The 24,355-nt window shown below is 42.0% G+C and overlaps 1 protein-coding gene and 1 long non-coding RNA gene across 2 annotated transcripts; both read left to right on the plus strand.

Moving 5' to 3' along the window:
* The first annotated feature begins 9,470 nt into the window (after positions 1-9,470).
* On the plus strand, positions 9,471-24,023 carry LOC148155256 (uncharacterized). The gene is made up of 2 exons (XR_015765454.1): positions 9,471-10,212; positions 22,702-24,023. It is a non-coding gene; the product is annotated as an uncharacterized LOC148155256 (long non-coding RNA).
* On the plus strand, positions 10,930-12,219 carry LOC148155257 (uncharacterized). Its single transcript, XM_088013237.1, has 2 exons — positions 10,930-10,956; positions 11,149-12,219. The coding sequence occupies exons 1-2, from the start codon at positions 10,930-10,932 to the stop codon at positions 12,217-12,219; spliced, it is 1,098 nt and encodes a 365-aa protein (XP_087869363.1).
* Positions 24,024-24,355: the final 332 nt, after the last annotated feature.

Below are 24,355 nucleotides of genomic sequence, written 5' to 3' on the forward strand. Positions count from 1 at the left end.
CTTCCATTGGCCAGCTAATTATTCCGGCAGGGTATCTGATTACTGGTAAGGCATAGCTGTTTATTGCACGGATCTTGTTCTTTCCATTGAGCTGGCTTCTCAGGACTTGCCTTATTCGTTGGAGGTATTTGGCTGTGGCTCCTTTCCTTGTGACCTCATCGAGGTTGCCATTTGCTTGTGGTATTCCCAATGTCTGCTATTGTTCCTTCTGGGAGTGAGACCCTTTCTGTGTGGATGACCTTCCCTCTCTTTGTAACCATCCGACCACACTTCTCTAGTCCGAATGACATCCCAATGTCCGTGCTGTAGATCCTGGTGGTGTGGATCAGTGAGTCAATGTCTCACTCGCTCTTGGCGTACAGCTTGATGTCATCCATGTAGAGGAGGTGACTGATGGTGGCCCCATTCTTGAGTCGGTATCCGTAGCCAGTCTTGTTGATGAGGCTCAGGGGGTTCAGGCCTATGCAGAACAGCAGTGGGGACAGAGCATCTCCTTGGTATACGCCACATTTGATGGACACTTGTGCAAGTGGTTTGCAGTTGGCTTCAAGGGTGGTTTTCCACAGCCCCATCGAGTTTGCAATGAAGGCTCTTAGAGTCCTGTTGATGTTCTCTAAGCATTCAACGATCCAAGTATGTGGCATTGAGTCATAGGCTTTCTTGTAATCAATCCAAGCCGTGCACAGGTTGGTGTGTCGGGTTTTGCAGTCTCGGGCGACTGTGTGGTCTACAAGGAGTTGGTGTTTGGCTTCTCTGCTATTTATGCCTATGCCCTTCTGTGCTGTGCTCATGTATTTATCCATGTGCCCACTTATCTTAGCTGCTATGATGCCCGACATGAGCTTCCAGGTTGTAGATAGACAGGTTATTGGCCAATAGTTGGATGGGACTGAACCCTTTGATGGATCCTTCTGGATCAGGATTGTGCGCCCTTGAGATAGCCATTCAGGGTGAGTCCCATTTTGTAGCAGCTGGTTCATTTGGGCTGCCAGTCGCTCATGGAGGGCAGTGAGTTTCTTTAGCCAGTAGGCATATATATATATATATATATATATATAAAAAAAAAAAAAAAAAAAAAAAAATTCCCCTCTCACCCTCTGTGGGTGGTCTCTTTCATCCTCTGAGCTCGGGTCCTCTACCAGAGGCCTGGGAGCTTGAGGGTTCTGCGCAGTATCTTGGCTGTGCCTAGAACTGCACATTTCTGGACTGAGATGTCTGATGTTGTTCCTGGGATCTGTTTGAGCCACTGCTCCAGTTTGGGGGTGACTGCCCCGAGGGCCCCTATGACCACAGGCACCACTGTGGTCTTCACCTTCCAGGCCTTCTCCAGTTCCTCTCTGAGGCCCTGGTATTTCTCCAGTTTCTCATGCTCCTTTTTCCTGATGTTGTGGTCACTTGGTATTGCTACATCCACCACAACGGCTTTCCTCTGTTCTTTATCCACCACCACAATGTCCGGTTGGTTCGCCATTACCATCTTGTCTGTCTGGATCTGGAAGTCCCACAGGATCTTAGCTCGGTCATTCTCCACCACCTTTGGGGGTGTTCCCCACTTTGACCTCGGGGCTTCCAGTCCATATTCGGCACAGATGTTCCTGTACACTATGCCCGCCACTTGGTTATGTCGTTCCATGTATGCTTTCCCTGCCAGCATCTTGCACCCTGCTGTTATGTGCTGGACTGTCTCAGAGGCCTCCTTGCACAACCTACACCTTGGGTCTTGTCTGGTGTGGTAGATCTGAGCCTCTATTGCTCTGGTGTTTAGTGCCTGTTCCTGGGCGGCCAGGATGAGGGCCTCTGTGCTGTCCTTGAGTCCAGCTTTCTCCAGCCATTGGTAGGATTTCCTGATATCAGCCACTTCAGTTATTTGTCGGTGGTACATCCCATGTAGGGGCTTGTCTTCCCATGATGGTTCCTCCAGCACCTCGTCCTCTGTTCCCCATTGTCTGAGACATTCGCTGAGCACATCGTCCATTGAGGCTTTGTCCTTGATGTATTTATGGATCTTGGATGTTTCATCCTGGACAGTGGCTCTCACACTCACTAGTCCTCTGCCTCCTTCCTTACGGCTTGTGTACAGTCTCAGGGTGCTGGATTTGGGGTGGAACCCTCCATGCATGGTTAGCAGCTTCCGAGTCTTAACGTCCGTGGCCTTTATCTCTTCCATTGGCCAGCTAATTATTCCGGCAGGGTATCTGATTACTGGTAAGGCATAGCTGTTTATTGCACGGATCTTGTTCTTGCCATTGAGCTGGCTTCTCAGGACTTGCCTTATTCGTTGGAGGTATTTGGCTGTGGCTCCTTTCCTTGTGACCTCATCGAGGTTGCCATTTGCTTGTGGTATTCCCAGGTACTTGTAGCTGTGCTCTATGTCTGCTATTGTTCCCTCTGGGAGTGAGACCCCTTCTGTGTGGATGACCTTCCCTCTCTTTGTAACCATCCGGCCACACTTCTCTAGTCCGAATGACATCCCAATGTCAGTGCTGTAGATCCTGGTGGTGTGGATCAGTGAGTCGATGTCTCGCTCGCTCTTGGCGTACAGCTTGATGTCATCCATGTAGAGGAGGTGACTGATTGTGGCCCCATTCTTGAGTCGGTATCCGTAGCCAGTCTTGTTGATGATTTGGCTAAGGGGGTTCAGGCCTATGCAGAACAGCAGTGGGGACAGAGCATCTCCTTGGTATATGCCACATTTGATGGACACTTGTGCAAGTGGTTTGCAGTTGGCTTCAAGGGTGGTTTTCCACAGCCCCATCGAGTTTGCAATGAAGGCTCTTAGAGTCCTATTGATGTTGTACATCTCTAAGCATTCAATGATCCAAGTGTGTGGCATCGAGTCATAGGCTTTCTTGTAATCAATCCAAGCGGTGCACAGGTTGGTGTGTCGGGTTTTGCAGTCTCGGGTGATTGTGTGGTCTACAAGGAGTTGGTGTTTGGCTCCTCTGCTATTTATGCCGATGCCCTTCTGTGCCGTGTTCATGTATTTATCCATGTGCCCGCTTATCTTAGCTGCTATGATGCCTGACATGAGCTTCCATGTTGTAGAGAGACAGGTTATCGGCCGATAGTTGGATGGGACTGAACCCTTTGAGGGATCCTTCTGGATCAGGATTGTGCGCCCTTCAGTTAGCCATTCAGGGTGAGTCCCATTCTGTAGCAGCTGGTTCAGTTGAACTGCCAGTCGCTCATGGAGGGCAGTGAGTTTCTTTAGCCAGTAGGCATGGATCATGTCAGGCCCTGGTGCTGTCCAGTTTTTCATACCCGAGACTCTTTCTTGGACATCTGCCACAGTGATGGTTACCGGGGCTTGTTCAGGGAGGTTGCTGTGGTCCTCTCGTAGAGAGGTTAGCCACTGTGCCTTGCTGTTGTGGGACGCCTCCCTCTCCCATATGCCTTTCCAGTATTGTTCAGTCTCCAGCCTTGGTGGGTCTGCTCTGTTGTTAGTACCCTGCCATTGAGAGTACACTTTAGCTGGTTGGGTGGAGAAGAGCCGGTTAATCCTCCTGGCTTCATTCTCTCTTGTGTATCTCTTTAGGCGGCTGGCCAAGGCTTGGAGCCTTTGTTTGGCAGTTTCGAGTGCTTCAGGTATATATATATATATATATATATATATATATATATATATATATATATATATATATATATATATATATATTCTTTTTTTTTTTTTGATTATTAATTTTTCTAAAGTCAAAAACAAGCAACGCTTGGCCTGCCGGGGGGTGGTAGTAAAGCATGGCGGGCCGCCAGGCTTATAATACACTGGGGGAAACCCTACAGATACAGATACACGCACGCACACGCACCCGCGCACACACACACACACAACTCAAAAAATGCATGTTGTCATTGTGGGCAGTCTGAGTCATTTCGAGGAAAGGATAGATCAGGAAAATATTAGTGAACAAAGTTTTCCTAGGTGTATCTGGGACTTCATTCTCATGCCTGGCCTCATAATTCCTCAGCATTCAGGAGGTGGATTTATTTAAATAAGACAGGAATGTCTTATTTAAATAAATATGCGACACTTAACCTGCAGAACATAATGTGAAAGTAAACTAAAAGTCAATTTCAGCTGAGTTTGGATTCAGATAGATCAAGTAGAAACTGACAAGAACCCGATGAAACAACAAAATGAAAACAAATTTATCATCTAATTTTAGATCAAAATGGTCCCACACTGCGGAAACCTTTCGTTTGCCTTGGGGCTGCTCCACAGTTGACGCTGTACTGTAAAAGCTCAAGAATCTGTTTGGCAAATGCATTTGACAGATTGACATATTCGCTTCCTTATAACAGTTTGGCATGTGAATGTCATTTTGAAACAGTTCCTGTATCGGTCACCGACAGAGAGACAGGTTATTGGCCGATAGTTGGATGGGACTGAACCCTTTGAGGGATCCTTCTGTATCAGGATTGTGCAGCCTTCAGTTAACCATTCAGGGTGAGTCCCATTTTGTAGCAGCTGGTTCAGTTGAGCTGCCAGTCGCTCATGGAGGGCAGTGAGTTTCTTCAGCCAGTAGGCATGGATCATGTCAGGTCCTGGTGCTGTCCAGTTTTTCATACCCGAGACTCTTTCTTGGACATCTTGGACATTTGCCACAGTGATGGTTATCGGGGCTTGTTCAGGGATATATATATATATATATATATATATATATATATATATATATATACACACACACTATACTTCAGTGTCCCTTAACCCATCAGAAGTCCTTTGTCTCATTAGCCATTTAACTGAGTCAAACAATTTTCTATTTGGGAAAAAAATAATCAATGACCACATCCCGTTTTCCGTTTGTTACTTCCAAAAACCTTCTACTCTGTTCTAGACTGGAAGCATTAGTACTCTGGTCATCAGGAATAGAGGAATCAGAAGATTTTATATTGCTATCAGAATCAGATAAAGCCTCTTTCTTTCCCACTCTTTTCTTTTAACTGCATATTTTTAGGTTTTACTCCTTTAGAGTCTTTATATTTTCTTTTAGTGTTTGGTACTTTAAAAACACTTTCATCATCCCTGATCAGATTTCCTCCACTATGAACTAAGTCATCAACATCCATTTCTTTTTGTAATCCTTCTTGTGTAGTCATTTGACTCTCTTTACTCCCTTCAGCAGAAGTAATGGCATCCTCAATGTCACGTTCTGAAACATTTGACTTCCCCAGCATCAGCCATCAGAGTTCTCTGCCCATCTGCGCCCATGGTAGCTCCATATCTGCTGATGTCCCTGGCTCTGGATTTTCATTAACCTGAACAGTCTCTTTTTTAACCTTTTCAGGGCAATTCCAAACTGAATGACCCTCCTGGTTACATCCAAAACACCTCATAATTTCCGTTGTTGCAAAAATAGTGTAATCAATCTCATTTTAAACCTTAATGGTGATTACACTATTTTGAAACCTTAAATTCCATCACTATGCTCAGTTCCTCAATATCATTTTTGAGAATTATAAACACTTGTATTCTACATGAGACATGTTTCAACTTTGCTTATTTGCAACCCAACGGGAGCATTTTCATTGCAGACACGATCTGACTGTGACGTGACAATTCCTTCAGCAACACATCATCGCTGATGAAAGGAGGCAAATTAGACAGGATGATCTTTTTAGCAGGGTTCATTAAAGGGAAAACAGTAGTTTACATATTTCTCAAAACAATTCCCCTCTCAACTACGCTGTTCACCTTGTCAATCGAGTCCGAAAACATAACCACTGCATTATTCATCCTGGACGCCGCCTTCACACTTTCACAACCAACAAGTTCCCCAACACCCAAACCACACTCCTCAACCAAAACATCCATTCCAACTGGTATTTTAATACTGTGTCTACGTGAAAGGCTCCTAAAGCCCAGCTCAGGAGAAAAGGTAATTCAAACACTGTCTGGCTGGCCTTGACAGTTGATGTATAATGCATGGAGGCTCACGGATATGTAAAGTGCCAACTTCAGAGACACTTGCCTTCACATACTGCTGGAGCAAATTGATGATACAAGATGAATTCAAATATATGCTTTCCAGGCATGCAAAAGTGAGACCTGACATTATCAGATTATGGTATGGCATGGAGGTGATTGTGCATAAGGAATGTTTTCATAAAAGATGAAATGACTCAAAGTTGGTCCTCGAGGGCCGGCATACTGCATGTTTTAGTTCTCTCCCTGGTGGCAGTAACAACCATTTCAACATGTCAGTGTTATTCTTTGTCCTTCTAATGAGCCATCATTTGATCCAGGTGCGTTAAACAAGGGAGAAAACTAAAACATGCAGGATACCGGCCCTCCAGGACCGACTTTGGGCACCCCTGATGTAGATGCAAAGATGCAGGCTCATACCATAGATATGGTGGTATGACAATGAAAAATCCTTGAATCCTAGATGCGAACATGCAGGCTATGACAACAGAAAGTTGATAACTGTTCAACATTTGTCGCATTGCCTGTTTGTTGGCTTTCCCAAGAGTGCCAGAAAACTTTCACCTTTCGATGTCATTTGTCGGTCTAGATCTTTCTACTTTGAACATAGCAGTTTTTACCATCAGTTCCTCCCAACCATGTTGACAGACGTTTTATTCTGGCTTAATGCTTTCATGATGTCACCCATCCATTTGGTGAACATGAGCACCACAAGCAATGTCAAGTCTCACTACTTTGTCTGGGCCCAGTTTGTTTAGTCTGCTGTCGTTTCCCCCAGATCTTTGATTGTTAATGATGATGTTTGATAGTGAACTCATTACAATACCCAACATCTCTGAAACTCTTTGCTGGCTAGATCTCAAGTTATTTCTCTGCCAAGTCCAAGTATCCGTTTAATTCTACCATTTACTTCCTAGAGACACTTTTTGCTTTAAGGGTGGGTTAACTTTTAATATGAGCTAAGTTGAGGTTTTCTCTGAGGGGAAAGGAAACATTGAAAAAATTTTCAACATAGTTTTATTATGTTCTGCAAAACTAAAGCAAAACATATTAATCCTAAGCCACTCATGTTCAGGTCTGAGTCAATAAAGTGATGATTGATCATGCTGACTGATCTAACTGGATGCAGCCTGAATGAGTTATCCTCCCTCATGTTAACTGCCACATCCCTGGAATCTCAAACCCAAAAGGCATCAGTCTTCAACTCAACAATATTAATAACACTAGAACTGACAAGTCTTTTTTTGAAGACTATTGCATCCCAGTTGAAAACACAATCATTTTTAAGTCTTCCACCTGTCACCAAGTGATAAGAAAATATTATAAGGTGGTTGCTTTCTTGATATAATTTATTGATACGTCTGTAAGAAATGTTTTGTTGTTGTTTTTAGGACAAACCCCATTTTTAACCAACTGACACCGAGTTTAGTCTTTAGCACAGTAAAACAACAGACAAACTAAGGCAATGGATCAAACAGATCAGTGCTTTTGCCAGATGGTAGATATTTTACTTTTTCATGTTACAACTATAAATGTCAACATACCAACTTTATTTATAAAGCACTTTAAAACAGCCACAGCTGATACAAAGTGCTGTACATTAAAACACAACATAATTAAAAAATAAAAACTCCTACAGTTTAAAAACAAACATACAATTTAAAACTAGATCCCACTGGAGTTGAAAGCCAAGTAACATAGATGGGTTTTAAGACAAGCTTTAAAAGTGGACAGTGAAGGGGCCTCTCTGACCTCCAAAGGCAAGTCATTCCATAACTTAGGACCCACGACAGAGAAAGCCCTGTCCCCTCTGAGCTTCCTTCTTGATCTCGGTACCTCCAAGAGCAGCTGATCTGCGGACCTGAGAGACCGGTAGGGCATATAGGGGTGAAGAAGCTCAGAGAGGTAAGCAGGGGCAAGATTATGCAGTGATTTAAAAACAAACATAAGAATTTTAAAATGAATCCTAAAATATACAGGCAGCCAGTGAAGTGAGGCCAGGACAGGGGTCACATGCCCTCTCTTTCGAGTTCCTGTCAAAAGTCGTGCAGCAGCATTCTGAACCAGCTGCAGATGTGAGAGCAGCGACTGACTGACTCCCAGATAAAGTGAGTTACAGTAATCCAATCGAGTCGAAATAAAAGCCTGGATCACTGTTTCAAAATGCTGGCTGGAAAGAAAAGATTTCACTGACGCCAATCGCCTTAAATGATAAAAACTGGACTTAACCACGGCTCTGATTTGGCTGTCCAATTTGAAATCACTGTCCACCTTAAAACTGTATCTGTAATAACAGGTTTAAAATATTCCTCCAAGGGTCCCAGGTCAACAAAGGAGGACTAACAGGAGCCACTGGGTCCAAACACCATCACCTCTGTTTTCTTTACATTAAAATTTAAAAAGTTCAAGGCCAACCAAGCTTTAATATCACCTAGACATGCCAGGAGATGTTTGATGGAATGAATATCCTTCTGCTTCAGGGGCAAATAAATCTGGCAATCGTCAACATAACAATGAAATGAAATCCCATGTTTCCTGAGGATAGAACCCAGAGGCAGTAAATAAAGAGAGAAAATTGTTGTGGTATTTGTCCACAACTATTAGTCGTGTACTCTACAAAACAGATGAAACAATGGCATTAAGAATGCCATTTTAAAAATAAAAGCCATAAAAAGTCCAGTAGGCAGTTTGACACAGTCCATGGAGAGACAAAGAAGAAGATACTCAAACGGATTTATCCAAAATCTACCTTTTGGTGACATTGGTGCGATGGAAAACTAGCACATCATCCCCTATATTGAAATAAAGAGGTGATGGTCAGAGTTGATAGGCAGATGGAAGGAGCTAAATACAGAACAATCCTGGAAGAAAACCTGTTGGATGAAGTAGAAGATGCCCAGACTTGCAAAGCAGGAGAACTAATGAAAACATACAACTGGAGATACAGTACAATGGCTTAGATCAGCATTTCTCAACCCTGGTCCTCACCGCCCCCCTGTCCTGCATGTTTTTGGTATTTCCCTTCTGCCACACACCTGAATTGTATCTCTGGGTAATTAACAGGCTTCTGCAGTACTTGACGGTCATGCAATCATTTGAATCAGGTGTTCTGGAATACAGGCACATCTAAAACATGCAGAGCAGGGGGGCAGTGAGGACCAGGGTTGAGAAACACTGGCTTAGATAGAAGAATGTTCAAGTATTAAAATTACCTGATTAAAATCTACATCCAATTTAGAATCTGTGGCAAGAACAGAAATTAGATTTTCACATTTGCTTTCCACTTGGGCTTGAGTTATTTTCCAAACAGGAAAGAAATCTCAGTTTCAAGGTGTGCAAAGCTGTTAAGAATATAATCAAAAAGTGGTAGCAGTGGGATGTGAATCTACATTGTGCCGACTCTAATCTCGTCTAGTACAAGTGCATGCTACACCTTTTGCTTTTGCAGTTCATAAACTGTTATATTATTTCACTTTCACGCAACGAGGCAGTACTTTGCGTTGGTCTCTCATATAACATTCCAAAAAAACACACTATAGTTTTTGGTCATTGTTAGGTAAATTGTATTATTATCAACTATTTGTTATATCTTTATTATGTTCTTAGTTTATGTATTCTTACTTATTTAGTTTAGTCATATGTTTTTAAGGAATGTTTCTGTATTGTTAATCACTCTGGCTTGCTTTCTCAGAAGGCCTCTCTGAAGAAGAGCAGTGACAGCAGCTCTTCACAGAACGGCCTGCTTTGACCTCTTAGATAGCTATAAAACCATCGCCGTGAAGATGTACAACTTGTCCTGCTTGATCCTGGGTCAGGAACTGGATAAGCTAGTGCGAGATAGATTGTGTTGTTAGTTAGTGATAATCTTGGCGCTGTGACTGTGTGATGAAGTGTCTTTCCCCCTCCCTTTAGAGTTACAGCGCTCTCTGTGATTAGGGATCCTAAAGACAATAAAAAGAGGGGCAGGCAAATGTGCTTCAGAGCAGTAGGAGATTTGTAACTGAAAGCACATCTCTGTCTGTTCTCCTCGCGAGTATTAAGAATCTAACTTTCTCTTGTCTTTCCTGTGTTATGTGCTGTGTTTAATAGGTGTCAACTCTGACATAATTTGGTCCTTCGAGCCGGATCTCAACATACCGGAAGGATTCCAGCGGGTAAGGCAGATGCCAGTAGAGACCGTGCACGGCAAGCTTCCTAGTGGAAGCTTTTCAGAACCTGTTCAAGGGCTGACACTCTGCCTGCCTGCTGGGATCTGAAGGTTGACGAGACTCCAAGGAAAGGCAACAGGGGTGAGTGATTCTTGGTTAAAAGTGTTAAAAGTAAAAGTGTTAAAAGTGTGGCGAGTGACTGGGGGTCATTGCGCGTATATAAAACCCTGGAAATTCTAGACTCTAACAGGTAACTAAATTAATGCACAAAATCCGCGTAGGACAGCGAAAGTCCTAACGCAAAGTTTTCGCGTAACAGGCGGACGGAGCCTGGTGCTGTGCAAGGTTGGAGACCTTGTCCTGTTAGGCTGCGGGGCCTGGCTAATACCCGTGGTAACGGACGGCTGAGTCCGGCGACGACAGGCGCTTAATTTCCGTGACAAAAAGTGTGAAAGTGAGAGTGATTGGAGGTTTAAATACCACTCGGTATTTTACCTCATATAAAACAGTAGGGTTGTAAGCAGCAAACCTCTTGTGGATGCAAAGGCAAGATTCTCCCACTCGAAAGAGTTGAAGTGGAGAATACCACAACAAGGTATTTTTAATTGCTGGCCTACTGAAACAAACTCCAGTTCATAGGACTCCCTAGGAGTCAACGAACCTGGACCAAATTTAAATAAATAAATTTTTTAAGCTAAAATAGCAAACCAAAGGTAAATAAGTTAATAATTTTTCAAATTAAAATTGCAAGTACTTTAAATAATGGGAAACACGAATTCTTGTAATTCCTCACTCGCTGAGGGTCCCGAAGGGGATGAGAAGTACATGCTGTCCAGATTTCCTGGTAGCACTGTATACATGACAAAATGGAAGAAGAAATATGGAGTAGAGGGGAAATTAAAATTTGAACAATGGCAAATTGTAGTGAAAATTTTGGAGAACAGTGTAATGGGAAAAAGAGGAAGAAAAAAGGCGAAAAAGGAGGAGGAGTTGAGTAGTGCTAAATTATGGTTAAAAGAATCCGAGAACTTATTTGTAAGAACGAAAGAAAGCACACGGAATGCTGTAACGGTGCAGGGAGCACAAGCTCCTGCAGCCACTCCTTCCCCCGCCGCTGCAGCAGCTCCGTCTGCCCCAGTATCAGCCGCCGCAGTCTCAGCAGCACGACTGTACCCCTCACTAGACGAAGGGGCCCAAGACTTACATGTTTTCAGACCCTGGACCTTAGAAGAAGCCAGTAAAGCTGTGGAAGGAATAACACCTGCAGCAGAGGATCCCGATATATGGGTAGAAGACATGACTAGCCTAATTCATTCCTATAGATTAAATGGGATAGAAGCAGGGGAAGCTGCAATGTCCTCACTAGGGAAAGACTGGGCAAAAGTAAGAGGGAATTATACGGGAAAAATAACTGATCAAAATGGCAGATTAGGCCCAATAAAATACCCTATGGGAGCTAATCCAGAACTGAGTGAAGCATTCAAAGCACAATGGGATCCATTATGTGAAAGAGTCAAAAGAAATTTTCGCAAAAAAGCAAATTACCGCCACTTGGCAGGGATAAAACAAATAGCTGGAGAAAAAGTAGATGATTTCCGTTTGCGTTTTGAAAAGGAATTTAAAATGCATAGTGGGATAACTTTTAATGAAGATGACACCAGTGCATATCAGCAGCAACTGAAAAATGCTTTGCTGACGGGCTTTCGCCCTGAAATTGGGGGATGGATAAGGAAACACCTGGTTGAAATTGAAACTGTCCCTGTCTCACAATTAACCACGTGGGCACGTTATGCTGACAAAATCTTTGAAAAACCTAACCAAAGGTCGGATGTTTTTCAGCTGGATGAATTTGGAAGTTTAGGAACCTCTGCCTTTTCCGACGGCCCGATGAAAGGCCGCAGAAAAAGCAGAGACAGAGGAGGTCGCACTAGGCGACGAACAAAAAATGATACCCCACAAAATCCACGCAGTCCAAATGGCTGCTGGATTTGTGGCGGTACTGGCCACTGGGCAAAAAACTGCCCTTCAAAGATTGCTGCACAGGACAAGAGGAGGGGTGGTGGAGTGAGGAGACCTCAAACAGGAGTAATCCTCAGCATGATCAGAGTTTATCACACCCCAAAAAGACAAACCACCACACCAAACTGATGAAATGGTGGACATATGTGCAGCTTGGGACACGTTAAATAAAATCATAAAAGAAATTGAATTTCTGTGCGATACCGGTGCATAAATATATATATATATTTTAACGTTACTAAAATTAGGTTTAAAACTCACAAGTGACAGACAATTCATTTTAAGAAATATTACTGTGGAAATAAATTAAACGCCTCTAAATATTGAAAATAATTGGTATTTGAATTTAACTCGAATTTAATTTAGAGTTTAATCCTATAAAGAATCTCAAAATTGATTGAAATTGGTTTGGTTTTTGTGTGATTTTTATTGATACTTTTATGAATGACAAATTCTATGAAATTCTATAAAGACAAACTGTGCTAAAGAATTGAGTAACGGATGAAATTATTGACTATTTAATATAAAATCTAAAAAAAAACTTACGTTGTTACCTCAACTGAAATGTAAGGTTAAGTGAAACTATGAAACTTTACGCAAACCTGGTGGATAAAATTAGTTACTCTAAAAATGATTATGAGTAAAAGCAATATTTTATATACTTCAGTCTACAAGATTTTATTCTGGATTTGAATGATGGTCATTAAATTAAAAAGGACAAATTTTGAATTGACGGTTTTCAGATTTGATTTAAATTAAATATGGTCATTTTTTTTTAGCTAAACAGAAATAAAATAGAAATGTTTCACGTTGCTGAACTTAACAAAAGATCTTCAGTAATTATTAATTGTGACACATGGGCAATGCCATGTGTAAAAAGGGGGATATCATATACCAGATTGCCCCAAGGCTATTGTGAAAGCCTACAATTTTTGCACAAGTTATGAGTGCGAGCATGTCGACATTTCAACCTCCAGGAGGGAGCCAAATTTTATTATATGTTGCTGATGTTTTATTAGCGTCTCCGGACAGGGAAACCTGTCTGCAAGACACTTTAGCGCTTCTGACACATTTATCTGAAGAGGGTCATAAGGTCAATAAAAATAAACTACAGCTATGCAAGACAAAAGTAAAATATCTGGGTCATAATTTGGGTGCAGAGGGGTGTACCATCATGGAGGATAGAAAAACAGCAATTCTCCAAGCGCCAAAACCACAAACAAAAAAAAACAAACAAATGATGTCATTTCTAGGTTTGACCAATTACTGTCAAAGTTGGGTGCCTAATTATGCGGAAATTGTGGCACCTTTAAACAAATTAATGTACAATGACGATCTCAAAATGTCCTCTCCATTGAAATGGACAGACGTAGAGGAGGAGGCATTTTGCAGAATAAAGCAGGCCTGTGATGGCCAAATCCATGGCCACACTCTGAAGTCGGTAACCCTTTTATGCAGTTTATTTTTTCATTCAAACACAACACTTTAGTTTAAGTAAAACATTTATTAGTTGATTTGGATACATTTGTTCTTTATGTTAGCGCGCACATTTAGTGAACATGTGTATTTATATCAACTTTAAAGTATTATTTGCTTGCTTAAGATTAACTTTGTTTTCTTTTGCCGGTGCTTACCTGCCTTGGAGTGGCCAGACAGGAGATGGGGTCCAGGGCTCAGCAGGCATAGGTGCTAATTGGACTGCACCATTAGTTTCTGCTGGCAGGGGAATTTTGTAGTTTCTTTATTTAGATAAGTTTTGTATTTAAGTAAATAGTAGTATTTAAACTTTAATATTTTTTATTTTCATTTTGTGAGTCTTTAGTTTAGCCAAACTTAGCTGTAATGTTGTTTGTTTTTGTGTGTGTGATTGTATTCTGTTTAGATACCCCTATTGTGTCTTAATTGGTCTGATCAGCCAGCTTATATACCCCTGTGTGTCATTTCTTTGTTAGGTCAGTTATGTTTGTTTGTGCAGCCAGTTTGTTTACACTTTTTGCCTGAGTTCAGTTTTGTTTCTTTGACCTCTTTTATGAGCTCAGTTTATCTTTTGTTATAATCTTTGGGTTAAAATAAAAAACCCTATTTTTCTAATTAATATCCTGTGACTCCTTCTGTTTTTAACTCGGTCCATCACATGTGGTGTCAGAAGTGGGGTTTTGAGTTAAGGAGCCAGGAATTTTTTTTTTCTTTTTCTTCATTTTTTTTTTCTCTGCTTTTGGTGAGCAATTTTTTTTTTTTTTTTTTTTTTACTCCCCCTCCAACAACTTTTTTGAGCCATGCAGAATGGTGTGCGCCCAAGAAAAGGAAACAAGGTTGAGACCAAAGAGGCTTCCCAGCAATCAGAGAGGGTGGAAATGGAAGGAGGATCTTCAGCAGCAGCAGCTGAATCCAATGATGAGGAGACCAGAGAGCCAACTCTGCATGATATTGCTGGGATTCTTCGGGCATTCATGGGACAACAGGAAGTTCGGGAGAAGAAGCAGAGAGAAGTTTCTGCACAACAAGAACAGCGCTTTAAGTGCTTGCAACACCAGTTCCAGCTTTTGCAGATGGAAATGCATGCCAGGACAACCCCGCCCCCTGAGCCTACATCTACTGATCCACCACCTGTTGAAACTCAAACTGATCATCAGATTCAAGTAACATCTCAACCTGAGGATTCAGCTTTCAGCTCAACAGGTCAGTCTGTGCACAGTCATCATCCTAAATTGGAAAAATTAACTGCTGAAGATGATATTGAACACTTTCTGACCACATTTGAGAGAATTGCAGCTGCTTATCGTTGGCCAAAGTCAGACTGGGTTTTCCATCTCATTCCTTCTGACTGGCAAGGCTCGCTGTGCCTATGTTAACATGGATGTTGATGATTCCCTGGAATATGGAAAGGTAAAAGTTGCCATTTTACAAAAATACGATATAAATCCAGAAACTTACCGACAAAGATTTCGCTGCCTTGATGTTCTTGATGAGAGTCCAAAGGAATTATATTCAAGGCTGAAAGAACTTTATGAGAAGTGGATTCAGCCTAAAGATAAAACTGTGAAACAAGTTGGTGAACTGATTATTCTGGAACAATTTTTGAGAATGTTGTGTCCCGAGCTTCAGGTCTGGATCAAGGAGCACAATCCGAAGTCTGCTGCAGAAGCTTCTGCTCTGGCTGATGTGTTTGTAGCTGCCAGGAGTAGGAGTCAGCCATGGAGCAACAGTGCATGGAGAGCTGCAAAAGATTCACGTCGGCTACAACCTTCCCAGCCTCATCACAAGTTGGCAACGGGTGTCGGTAAGCCCTTCTTAAGAGAAAACCAGCCCTCTAAGGCAGGAAAAAGGCCTCTGGTGTGTTACCTCTGTGGACAAGAAGGTCACACCAAACCCATGTGCCCCAAGAATCAAAGTAAGCTAACTCAAATGTGTTTTGTGCCTCATCAGAATGTGGATATTAAACCTGAAATAAAGCAGTCAAGTAAAATCATTGCAGTGAAGATTGCTGGACATGAAATGAATGCTTTAATAGATACTGGTAGCACACAGACTCTAGTGCACAAGAACCATGTACCAACTAATTGTATATGCCCTTCTGAAACAATATCAGTTTGCTGTGTACATGGTGATGAGAAATCATACCCCACTGCAGATATGTTTGTTGAGGTGCAGGGGGCTCCCTATCTGTTGAAGGTTGGGGTAGCTGATAACCTACCCTATCCTGTAGTTTTGGGGGAGGATCTTCCTGTCATCTATGATTTGTTGAGGGATGTGCAGAGCTGTAATGTGGCTGTAACCAGGGCCCAAGCTAAAAATCAAGATGAGCATTTTGGAACACTTAGTGCTTTACCTTTTTTCGAGGCTGAGTTGCAGACAGAACCTGGAAAGCCTCGGAAGCCACGCAGTCAAAAAAGGCGTGAGAAATTTCAACATGCACTGGGTGAGACTTCAGTTGAGGTGGCTCCAGATATGCCACTGGGTTTTTCAATACCCACAAACATCAGACAAATGCAGCAGAATGATCCAACTTTGTCTGCCCTGTTGCTGAAGGCTAGGAGGGAGGCCTCGGTAGGATCTGACACAAATAAAGAGCAGTATATACTGCAAGATGGCATTTTATATCATCAACATGGCCAGTTTAAGCAGTTAGTTGTCCCTAAGGAAGCTCGTGAGACAGTACTGACTTTGGGACACTCTATTCCCTGGGCTGGCCACCTTGGGAAGTATAAGACCACTGCTCGTATCAAGCGATATTTTTTCTGGCCTGGTTTAAAGATAAAGATGTTGCTTTATTTTGCAGAAGCTGCCCTGAGTGTCAGAAAACCTCAATTAGAGTCCCTACCAAAGCACCACTTCAACCCCTCCCCATTATTGGCACACCTTTTCTACGCCTTGGAATGGATGTGGTTGGCCCGGTGGAAAAAAGTAAATCTGGAAATCGCTTCATGCTAGTCATCACAGACTATGCGACAAGATATCCTGAAGTTTTTCCACTAAAGACTGTTAAAGCAAAACATGTGGCTTCCTCACTGATTCAACTTTTCTCAAGGGTTGGATTTCCACAGGAGATTTTAACCGATCAGGGCACTAACTTTATGTCCACACTGTTGAAACAGGTCTATAAGCTGTTGGGCATCAGGAGCATGAGGACGACACCATACCACCCACAGACGGATGGCCTGACGGAGCGTTTTAATCAAACCCTCAAACAAATGCTTCGTAAGTTTGTTAATGATACAGGCTCTGATTGGGACCAGTGGTTGCCATACCTCCTTTTTGCCTATAGAGAGGTTCCTCAGGCTTCCACTGGTTTCTCGCCATTTGAGCTCCTCTATGGCCATGATGTGAGGGGCCCTCTGACCCTGCTGAGAGATGCATGGGAGGGAGATCAAAGTAAAGAGGATCCAGTCAACATTATTTCATTTGTTCTCCATATGAGGGATAAACTGCAGCAGATGGGTGAGTTGGCTCAGAGTCACATGGCAGCTGCTCAGAAACGCCAAAAGGTTTGGTTTGACAAGAAAGCTCGCCACAGAAGTTTTGCTCCTGGTCAGAAGGTTTTGGTAATGTTGCCAACTTCTGACGGCAAGTTGCTTGCAAAGTGGCAGGGACCCTTTGAAGTACTGAGGAAAACTGGACCTACTACCTATCAAGTCTCTACACCAGGTCTCCAGCGAGGGAGTCGAGTGCTCCATGTTAACCTTCTCAAGGAGTGGGTTCCACGGAAGGAGAATGAAACTGAGGTGTTGCTTATTCACAGAGTGGAGGAGGAGGAAGAAGTTAATGACTATTTGCCTTCAGTAACATCCTCTGTGCTGGACCTAAGCCATCTCACCAGCGAGCAACAGTCTCAGGTAACGCCTCTTATTACTTCTGACATATTTCAAGAGTGCCCAGGTCACACCACTCTGGTGGAGCACAGCATTGTTTTAAAACCAGATGCTGTTGTAAAGCGTATGAGTTACAGGATACCTGAACGCTTCCGGGTGGAGCTGAAGGAGGAGATGGACCTCATGCTGTCTCTAGGAATTATCCAACCTTCAACAAGTGAGTGGTGCAACCCTGTTGTGTTGGTTCCGAAAAAGGATGGAAAAATAAGATTTTGCATCGACTTCAGGTACCTCAACTCCATATCAAAATTTGACTCTTACCCAATGCCACGTATAGATGACCTCATTGAGCACCTGGGGGAAGCAAGATACTTAACAACTATTGATCTGTCTAAGGGCTACTGGCAGGTGCCTCTCACCAAACAGTCCCAGGAGCTGACAGCATTTCGCACCCCCTGGGGATTGTTTGAGTTCACAGTCCTGCCATTCGGCCTGCATGGGGCCCCAGCAACATTTCAAAGACTAATGGATCAGGTTCTCTGTGGGCTCTTAGCATTCACCTGTGCATACCTTGATGATATTGTGGTTTTCAGTGGAACTTGGGAAGAGCATGTTGTCCATCTAAAGGAGGTCCTGGATCGGCTGCGTTCAGCAGGCCTTACCATCAATCCAGCAAAGTGTGCTCTTGCTAGGACAGAAATACAGTACCTGGGGTACACCATTGGAGGTGGTACTCTGAAACCTCAAGTTGATAAAATCAATGCAATCTCATCCTGTCCGCTCCCACAAACCAGGAAACAGCTGCGGTCTTTCCTTGGCATGGCTGCATTCTACCACAGATTCATTCCTAATTTTTCAGCTAGAGCAGCATCCCTAACAGACATGACAGGCTCCAGAAGTCCCACTAAAATTCAGTGGACAGCACATGCTATTGCAGCATTTAAGGACATTAGCCAATCTCTGAGTAAGAATCCTGTTTTGCACTCACCAGATTTTGCAAAAGACTTTTTGTTGCAGACCGATGCTTCTGAAAGAGGCCTTGGGGCAGTGCTTCTGCAGGGACCACCAGAGGACCAACATCCAGTTGCCTACATCAGTCGCAAGCTGCTGCCAAGAGAGAGACGCTATGCAACTGTGGAGAATGAAGCCTTGGCTATTAAATGGGCCCTTGACTCATTCAAATATTATTTGTTAGGAAGAGAATTCACACTTCAGACTGATCACAGAGCCCTCCAGTGGCTAGAAAGAATGAAGGACACTAATGGAAGAATCACCAGATGGTATCTTGCAATGCAGCCATTTCGGTTTAAGGTTCACTACATCCCCGGTAAAGACAACACCACTGCTGATTACCTTTCTCGGTGCCAGAGGGAAGATCAGGAAGTGGGGGAGTGTGTGATGGCCAAATCCATGGCCACACTCTGAAGTCGGTAACCCTTTTATGCAGTTTATTTTTTCATTCAAACACAACACTTTAGTTTAAGTAAAACATTTATTAGTTGATTTGGATACATTTGTTCTTTATGTTAGCGCGCACATTTAGTGAACATGTGTATTTATATCAACTTTAAAGTATTATTTGCTTGCTTAAGATTAACTTTGTTTTCTTTTGCCGGTGCTTACCTGCCTTGGAGTGGCCAGACAGGAGATGGGGTCCAGGGCTCAGCAGGCATAGGTGCTAATTGGACTGCACCATTAGTTTCTGCTGGCAGGGGAAATTTGTAGTTTCATTATTTAGATAAGTTTTGTATTTAAGTAAATAGTAGTATTTAAACTTTAATATTTTTTATTTTCATTTTGTGAGTCTTTAGTTTAGCCAAACTTAGCTGTAATGTTTGTTTTTGTGTGTGTGATTGTATTCTGTTTAGATACCCCTATTGTGTCTTAATTGGTCTGATCAGCCAGCTTATATACCCCTGTGTGTCATTTCTTTGTTAGGTCAGTTATGTTTGTGCAGCCAGTTTGTTTACACTTTTTGCCTGAGTTCAGTTTTGTTTCTTTGACCTCTTTTATGAGCTCAGTTTATCTTTTGTTATAATCTTTGGGTTAAAATAAAAAAACCCTATTTTTCTAATTAATATCCTGTGACTCCTTCTGTTTTTAACTCGGTCCATCACAAGGCCCTTGTGTCAACCTCTGCCCTAGCTTTACCAAACTATCAAAAACCTTTTGTTCAGATGGTGGATTGCAAAGGTCATTTCATGACCTCGGCACTGGCACAACAACATGGTGATAAAATGAGACCGGTCGCATATTACTCCTCTAAACTAGATAGTGTGGCGTGTGCGTTGCCTCACTGTGTGAGGGCTGTTATTGCTGCTTCCATGGCTGTTGAAGTTAGTGCTTCTATTGTACTATTCCATCCATTAACGCTAAAAGTACCACACGCGGTATCAGCACTATTACTGCAGATAAACCTTTTTAGCAAAACAAACAGCTAGAAGTAGAAGCGATTTAAAAGATTTACCATTAGACAAAGGTGAAACACTTTTTGTAGATGGTTCTTCAAAGAAAGATGAACTAGGAAAAACTCAAACTTGGTATGCAGTGGTAACTGATAAGACAATGCTAAAAGCTGAAAAGCTCCCTTCACATTACTCAGCCCAAGCTGCAGAATTAATCGCACTTACCACAGCTTGCAAACTTATGAAAGATAAAACAGTAACGATTTATACTGACAGTCAGTATGCGTTTGCAACTGTTCATACTTTTGCACAATATTGGCAATATAGAGGTATGATATCATCAACAGGAAAACCAGTGACGCATGCAGAATTGTTAAAAGAATTACTTGAAGCTGTACAACTCCCAAAGCAACTAGCAACCTGCAAATGTGCGGCACACACTGCAGGGACAGACAGTGTCCCTGGGGAATGCGTTCGCTGATAAGATGGCAAAACAAGCAGCGGCAGGAACAGTAACAGTGTTACGTTTAGAAGAAAACTCAATCCTATGATCAAAAGTTCTACGTGAAATGCAACAAGCAAGTCCACAAAATGAAAAAGAATTATGGACGAAGAAAGGAGCAACAATAATAGACGATATCTATGAAAGCTCTGACAATAAGCCTATTTTACCAAAAAATCTATATAAATGGGCTGCAATATCGAGCCATGGTGTGTCGCATGTCTCGACAGGGGGAATGGTCGGACAAGTACATCAGTATTATACTACTTATGGATTTATTTCTCATTCGAAATCTTTTTGTAGAACTTGTTTAATCTGCGCAAAAAACAACATTCCACAGACTGATTACAGTGACAAGTGATGTGAGAATGACATTGAAAAACCACTGTGCTTATCATCCTTAGAGTACAGGGTTGGTGGAAAGAACAAATGGTACTGTGAAAAGCAGATTAAAACATGTATTGGAGGAACTAGTAGGCCCTGGACGCAATGTTTAGACTTGGTAAAATTATACATTAACATTACAAGTACATCAAAACTTACACCTTTTTAAACATTATTTGGAAGGCTGTATAGATTGTCACAGTTTAATAATCAAGGGTAAATAGATGAGGAAGCTACTTAAGCTGATTATATGAGAAGCCAATTTAGAAAAACAAAAACAAACTATTTTTGCCTATACTCTCATCTCGGCGTATTTTCCTAAGTGCGACGGGCCGTACCAAGTGCTGCTGACTACTCCCACAGCCATAAAAATAGCAGAAAGGTCATCTTGGGTACACCTGTCACATTGCAAAAAGGTCATTTTTACGGAGCCCCTAAGGGGACATGGAGAAAAAAAAAAAGGAAAGAAATCCCGACTTATTATCGCGAGATCCCGAGAAACTAAGTCGAGATCTCGAGATCCCGACTTATTATCGCGAGATCCCGACTTATTATCGCGAGATCCCGAGAAACTAAGTCAGGATCTCGAGATCTCGAGATAATAAGTCGGGATCTCGAGATCTTGACTTAGTTTCTCGGGATCTCGAGATAATAAGTCGGGATCTCGAGATCTTGACTTAGTTTCTCGGGATCTCGAGATAATAAGTCGGGATCTCGCGATAATAAGTCGAGATTTCTTTCCTTTTTTTTTTTCTCCATGTCCCCTTAGGGGCTCCGTACATTTCAGCCCAGAAGTAAAAAAAAAAAAAAAAAAGACAGAATAAGTTCCGGAGGCTCACTGACCTACAGGGCAAAGGCCAGGTTGCAAAGGGGGCTAAACCAAATAGTTTGACCGTCTCAAAACTGGTGAAGATTGTCCACAACCCTGGAGCATCCTTAGGAGCCGAACGAACTTAAACATTACTGAAATGGCGAATAAAAATGTTGTTTTTTATTTTCATTTTATGTTTTCAGCCTGGACAAAATAATAACTGCTTATTATTTTATTATTCTTATTATTAATGGTAGATCAGGCTTTTAAATTAGTCAAGCAAGATTGTGTAGTATGTATGGAACCAAGACATTTACTATGGCCAACCCTAGCAACCATTAAACGGTAATTCTTAATGATGAGTAAAACTAATCCTAAAAGCACTTGTAGGATTTATGTTCAATATTTCCTCTCGCAGTAACTGATGAAAAGATTCCTTTCTAAAAGGAAAGCGTAAATAATTATGACAATTTTTGATGAACTTTCACTTTTAGGCCAGTGTTTTGACCCCACCTACTGATTGACTGCAACAAAGTTGGTAGCTTACTGGCCTTGCCTGCCTTTCATGTTGGCCGCATTTTCTGTACGGACTTTTATTTTTCTCATTTTCATTACTAACCTTACTTGAAGGGAAAACTTAAGGCTTACAAAACCTTTGTATGTTCTGTCCTGGAGGGGATACTAAGAAGCTGGTTCAGTTGTAAACTAGGTTAAGTTAACCTTGTATAGGTAAAGTGCCTAATTTTTTCACTAAATGATGCCTGCAGGTATATCTATTAGCAAGTTTAATTTTGCCTGCACTTGGTTGTGTACATTACTTTAAGTTTATTTGACAAAAATTTACCAGTATATATATAAAAAAGAAGTCATTCAAACTGCATTTGCCTTGTTTTACTTTTAACTTATACTTTTCATTACCTTACTTGAGTACATCCATTATTGCAGTAAATTCCATACTTAAAGACGGGACATTTCAGATGCTTTAAGACTTTAACTGAAGTAAACTTTCTGTCAGTGACTTGGATTATTACCTAAGTCATATTTTGGAGAGATGTCTGGTGGTGGAGCGATGATGACAGGCTTTTTGATAAGTTACCCTGAAAGGTTACGGGTTTCTGTGCTCCAGTTTCTTTATTGCCTGTATCTGTTTATCCTATGTGAGAAACCGATCTAACACATGTTCTGTCTTACCATTTCCAGAAACGAGAGCTGTCATGGGAACATGTGCGTCTACATACATCCATGCCATCCGGGTCCCTCACCAATTTTGACCAATCAGGTTTTGAATCTACAATTTCTTGGTGGTGTACTGTAAACAGGGGCGTAGGCGGGATCAATTTCATTCATTACAACGTGCAAAACTAAGTAACTAGACACAGGCTGAGTTCGAGGAGGTTCATGAGCAGCTGGCCGCTACTTCACTGATGGCTTTCCAAACTGTATAGCTCTTGACATGTTGCTAGCTGAGAAAGAGGTGGGTGTGTGTGTTATCTTTGGAGAAAGATGTTGTATATACCTGCCAACCAACGCAGCAGCCGATGGGAGCCTGGCGGAGGCCATTACGGGGCACCGAACCCTGAATGGCAAAATGAAGGAAACCTCTGGAGCAAACACCTCTATGTGGGATGCATGGTTGGAGGTTGTTGGAAGGTACCAAACCCTTGTGTCCTCTGCTTTAGTATCAGTGGCAGTCTTTGCTGCCATTCTAACCTTGTGTGAATGCCGTTGTACTTTTTGCCTGCGTTCTTTGTTTAACTGTATCATCACCACAGCAATTTTGCCCATGGAGGACCGGATGGCACAGATGTATCCTTTGTTCGTAAAACAAGCTGAGTCTGAAACAGAATCCTCTGCTGAGGATTCCCCTTACATGTATTTAGATCCTAGTTTTTGAACTGAGTACAACCCTTGAGAGTAAAAATATTTGCGTTCTTAAAAAATAAACCCCCAGCTGAAAATCATTTGAAGTGGCTGTTTAGAAGGGATGTGAGACTTAGAACAAATATTTGATAAACAGGGGGGAATGTTAGGTAAATTGTATTATTATCAACTATTTGTTATATCTTTATTATGTTCTTAGTTTATGTATTCTTACTTATTTAGTTTAGTCATATGTTTTTAAGGAATGTTTCTGTATTGTTAATCACTCTGGCTTGCTTTCTCAGAAGGCCTCTCTGAAGAAGAGCAGTGACAGCAGCTCTTCACAGAACGGCCTGCTTTGACCTCTTAGATAGCTATAAAACCATCGCCGTGAAGATGTACAACTTGTCCTGCTTGATCCTGGGTCAGGAACTGGATAAGCTAGTGCGAGATAGATTGTGTTGTTAGTTAGTGATAATCTTGGCGCTGTGACTGTGTGATGAAGTGTCTTTCCCCCTCCCTTTAGAGTTACAGCGCTCTCTGTGATTAGGGATCCTAAAGACAATAAAAAGAGGGGCAGGCAAATGTGCTTCAGAGCAGTAGGAGATTTGTAACTGAAAGCACATCTCTGTCTGTTCTCCTCGCGAGTATTAAGAATCTAACTTTCTCTTGTCTTTCCTGTGTTATGTGCTGTGTTTAATAGGTGTCAACTCTGACAGTCATAAAGAGATAAAAAGTGGTATGAAGTGAGACTGTCAGGGTTTCCCCCAGTGTATTATAGGCTTGGCGGCCCGCCATCCTTTACTAGTGCCACCACAAGACAAAGCCTTTCTTGTTTATGTTTTTAGGAAAATAATAATAATAAAAAAATAAAAACTTTTTTTTCAGACAGAAATAATGTGCGCGGCCGCGTGGAGATCTGAGAGACTCGCCCCATAAACTCGACCAACCAGAATGGTGTCTGTGATGCTTATTAAAACTCAGACAAAATGAA

This window comes from Poecilia mexicana, unplaced genomic scaffold, assembly GCF_051168715.1.
Source record: "Poecilia mexicana isolate PSO_F unplaced genomic scaffold, ASM5116871v1 scaffold_15, whole genome shotgun sequence".
Classification (NCBI taxonomy): Eukaryota; Metazoa; Chordata; class Actinopteri; order Cyprinodontiformes; family Poeciliidae; genus Poecilia; species Poecilia mexicana.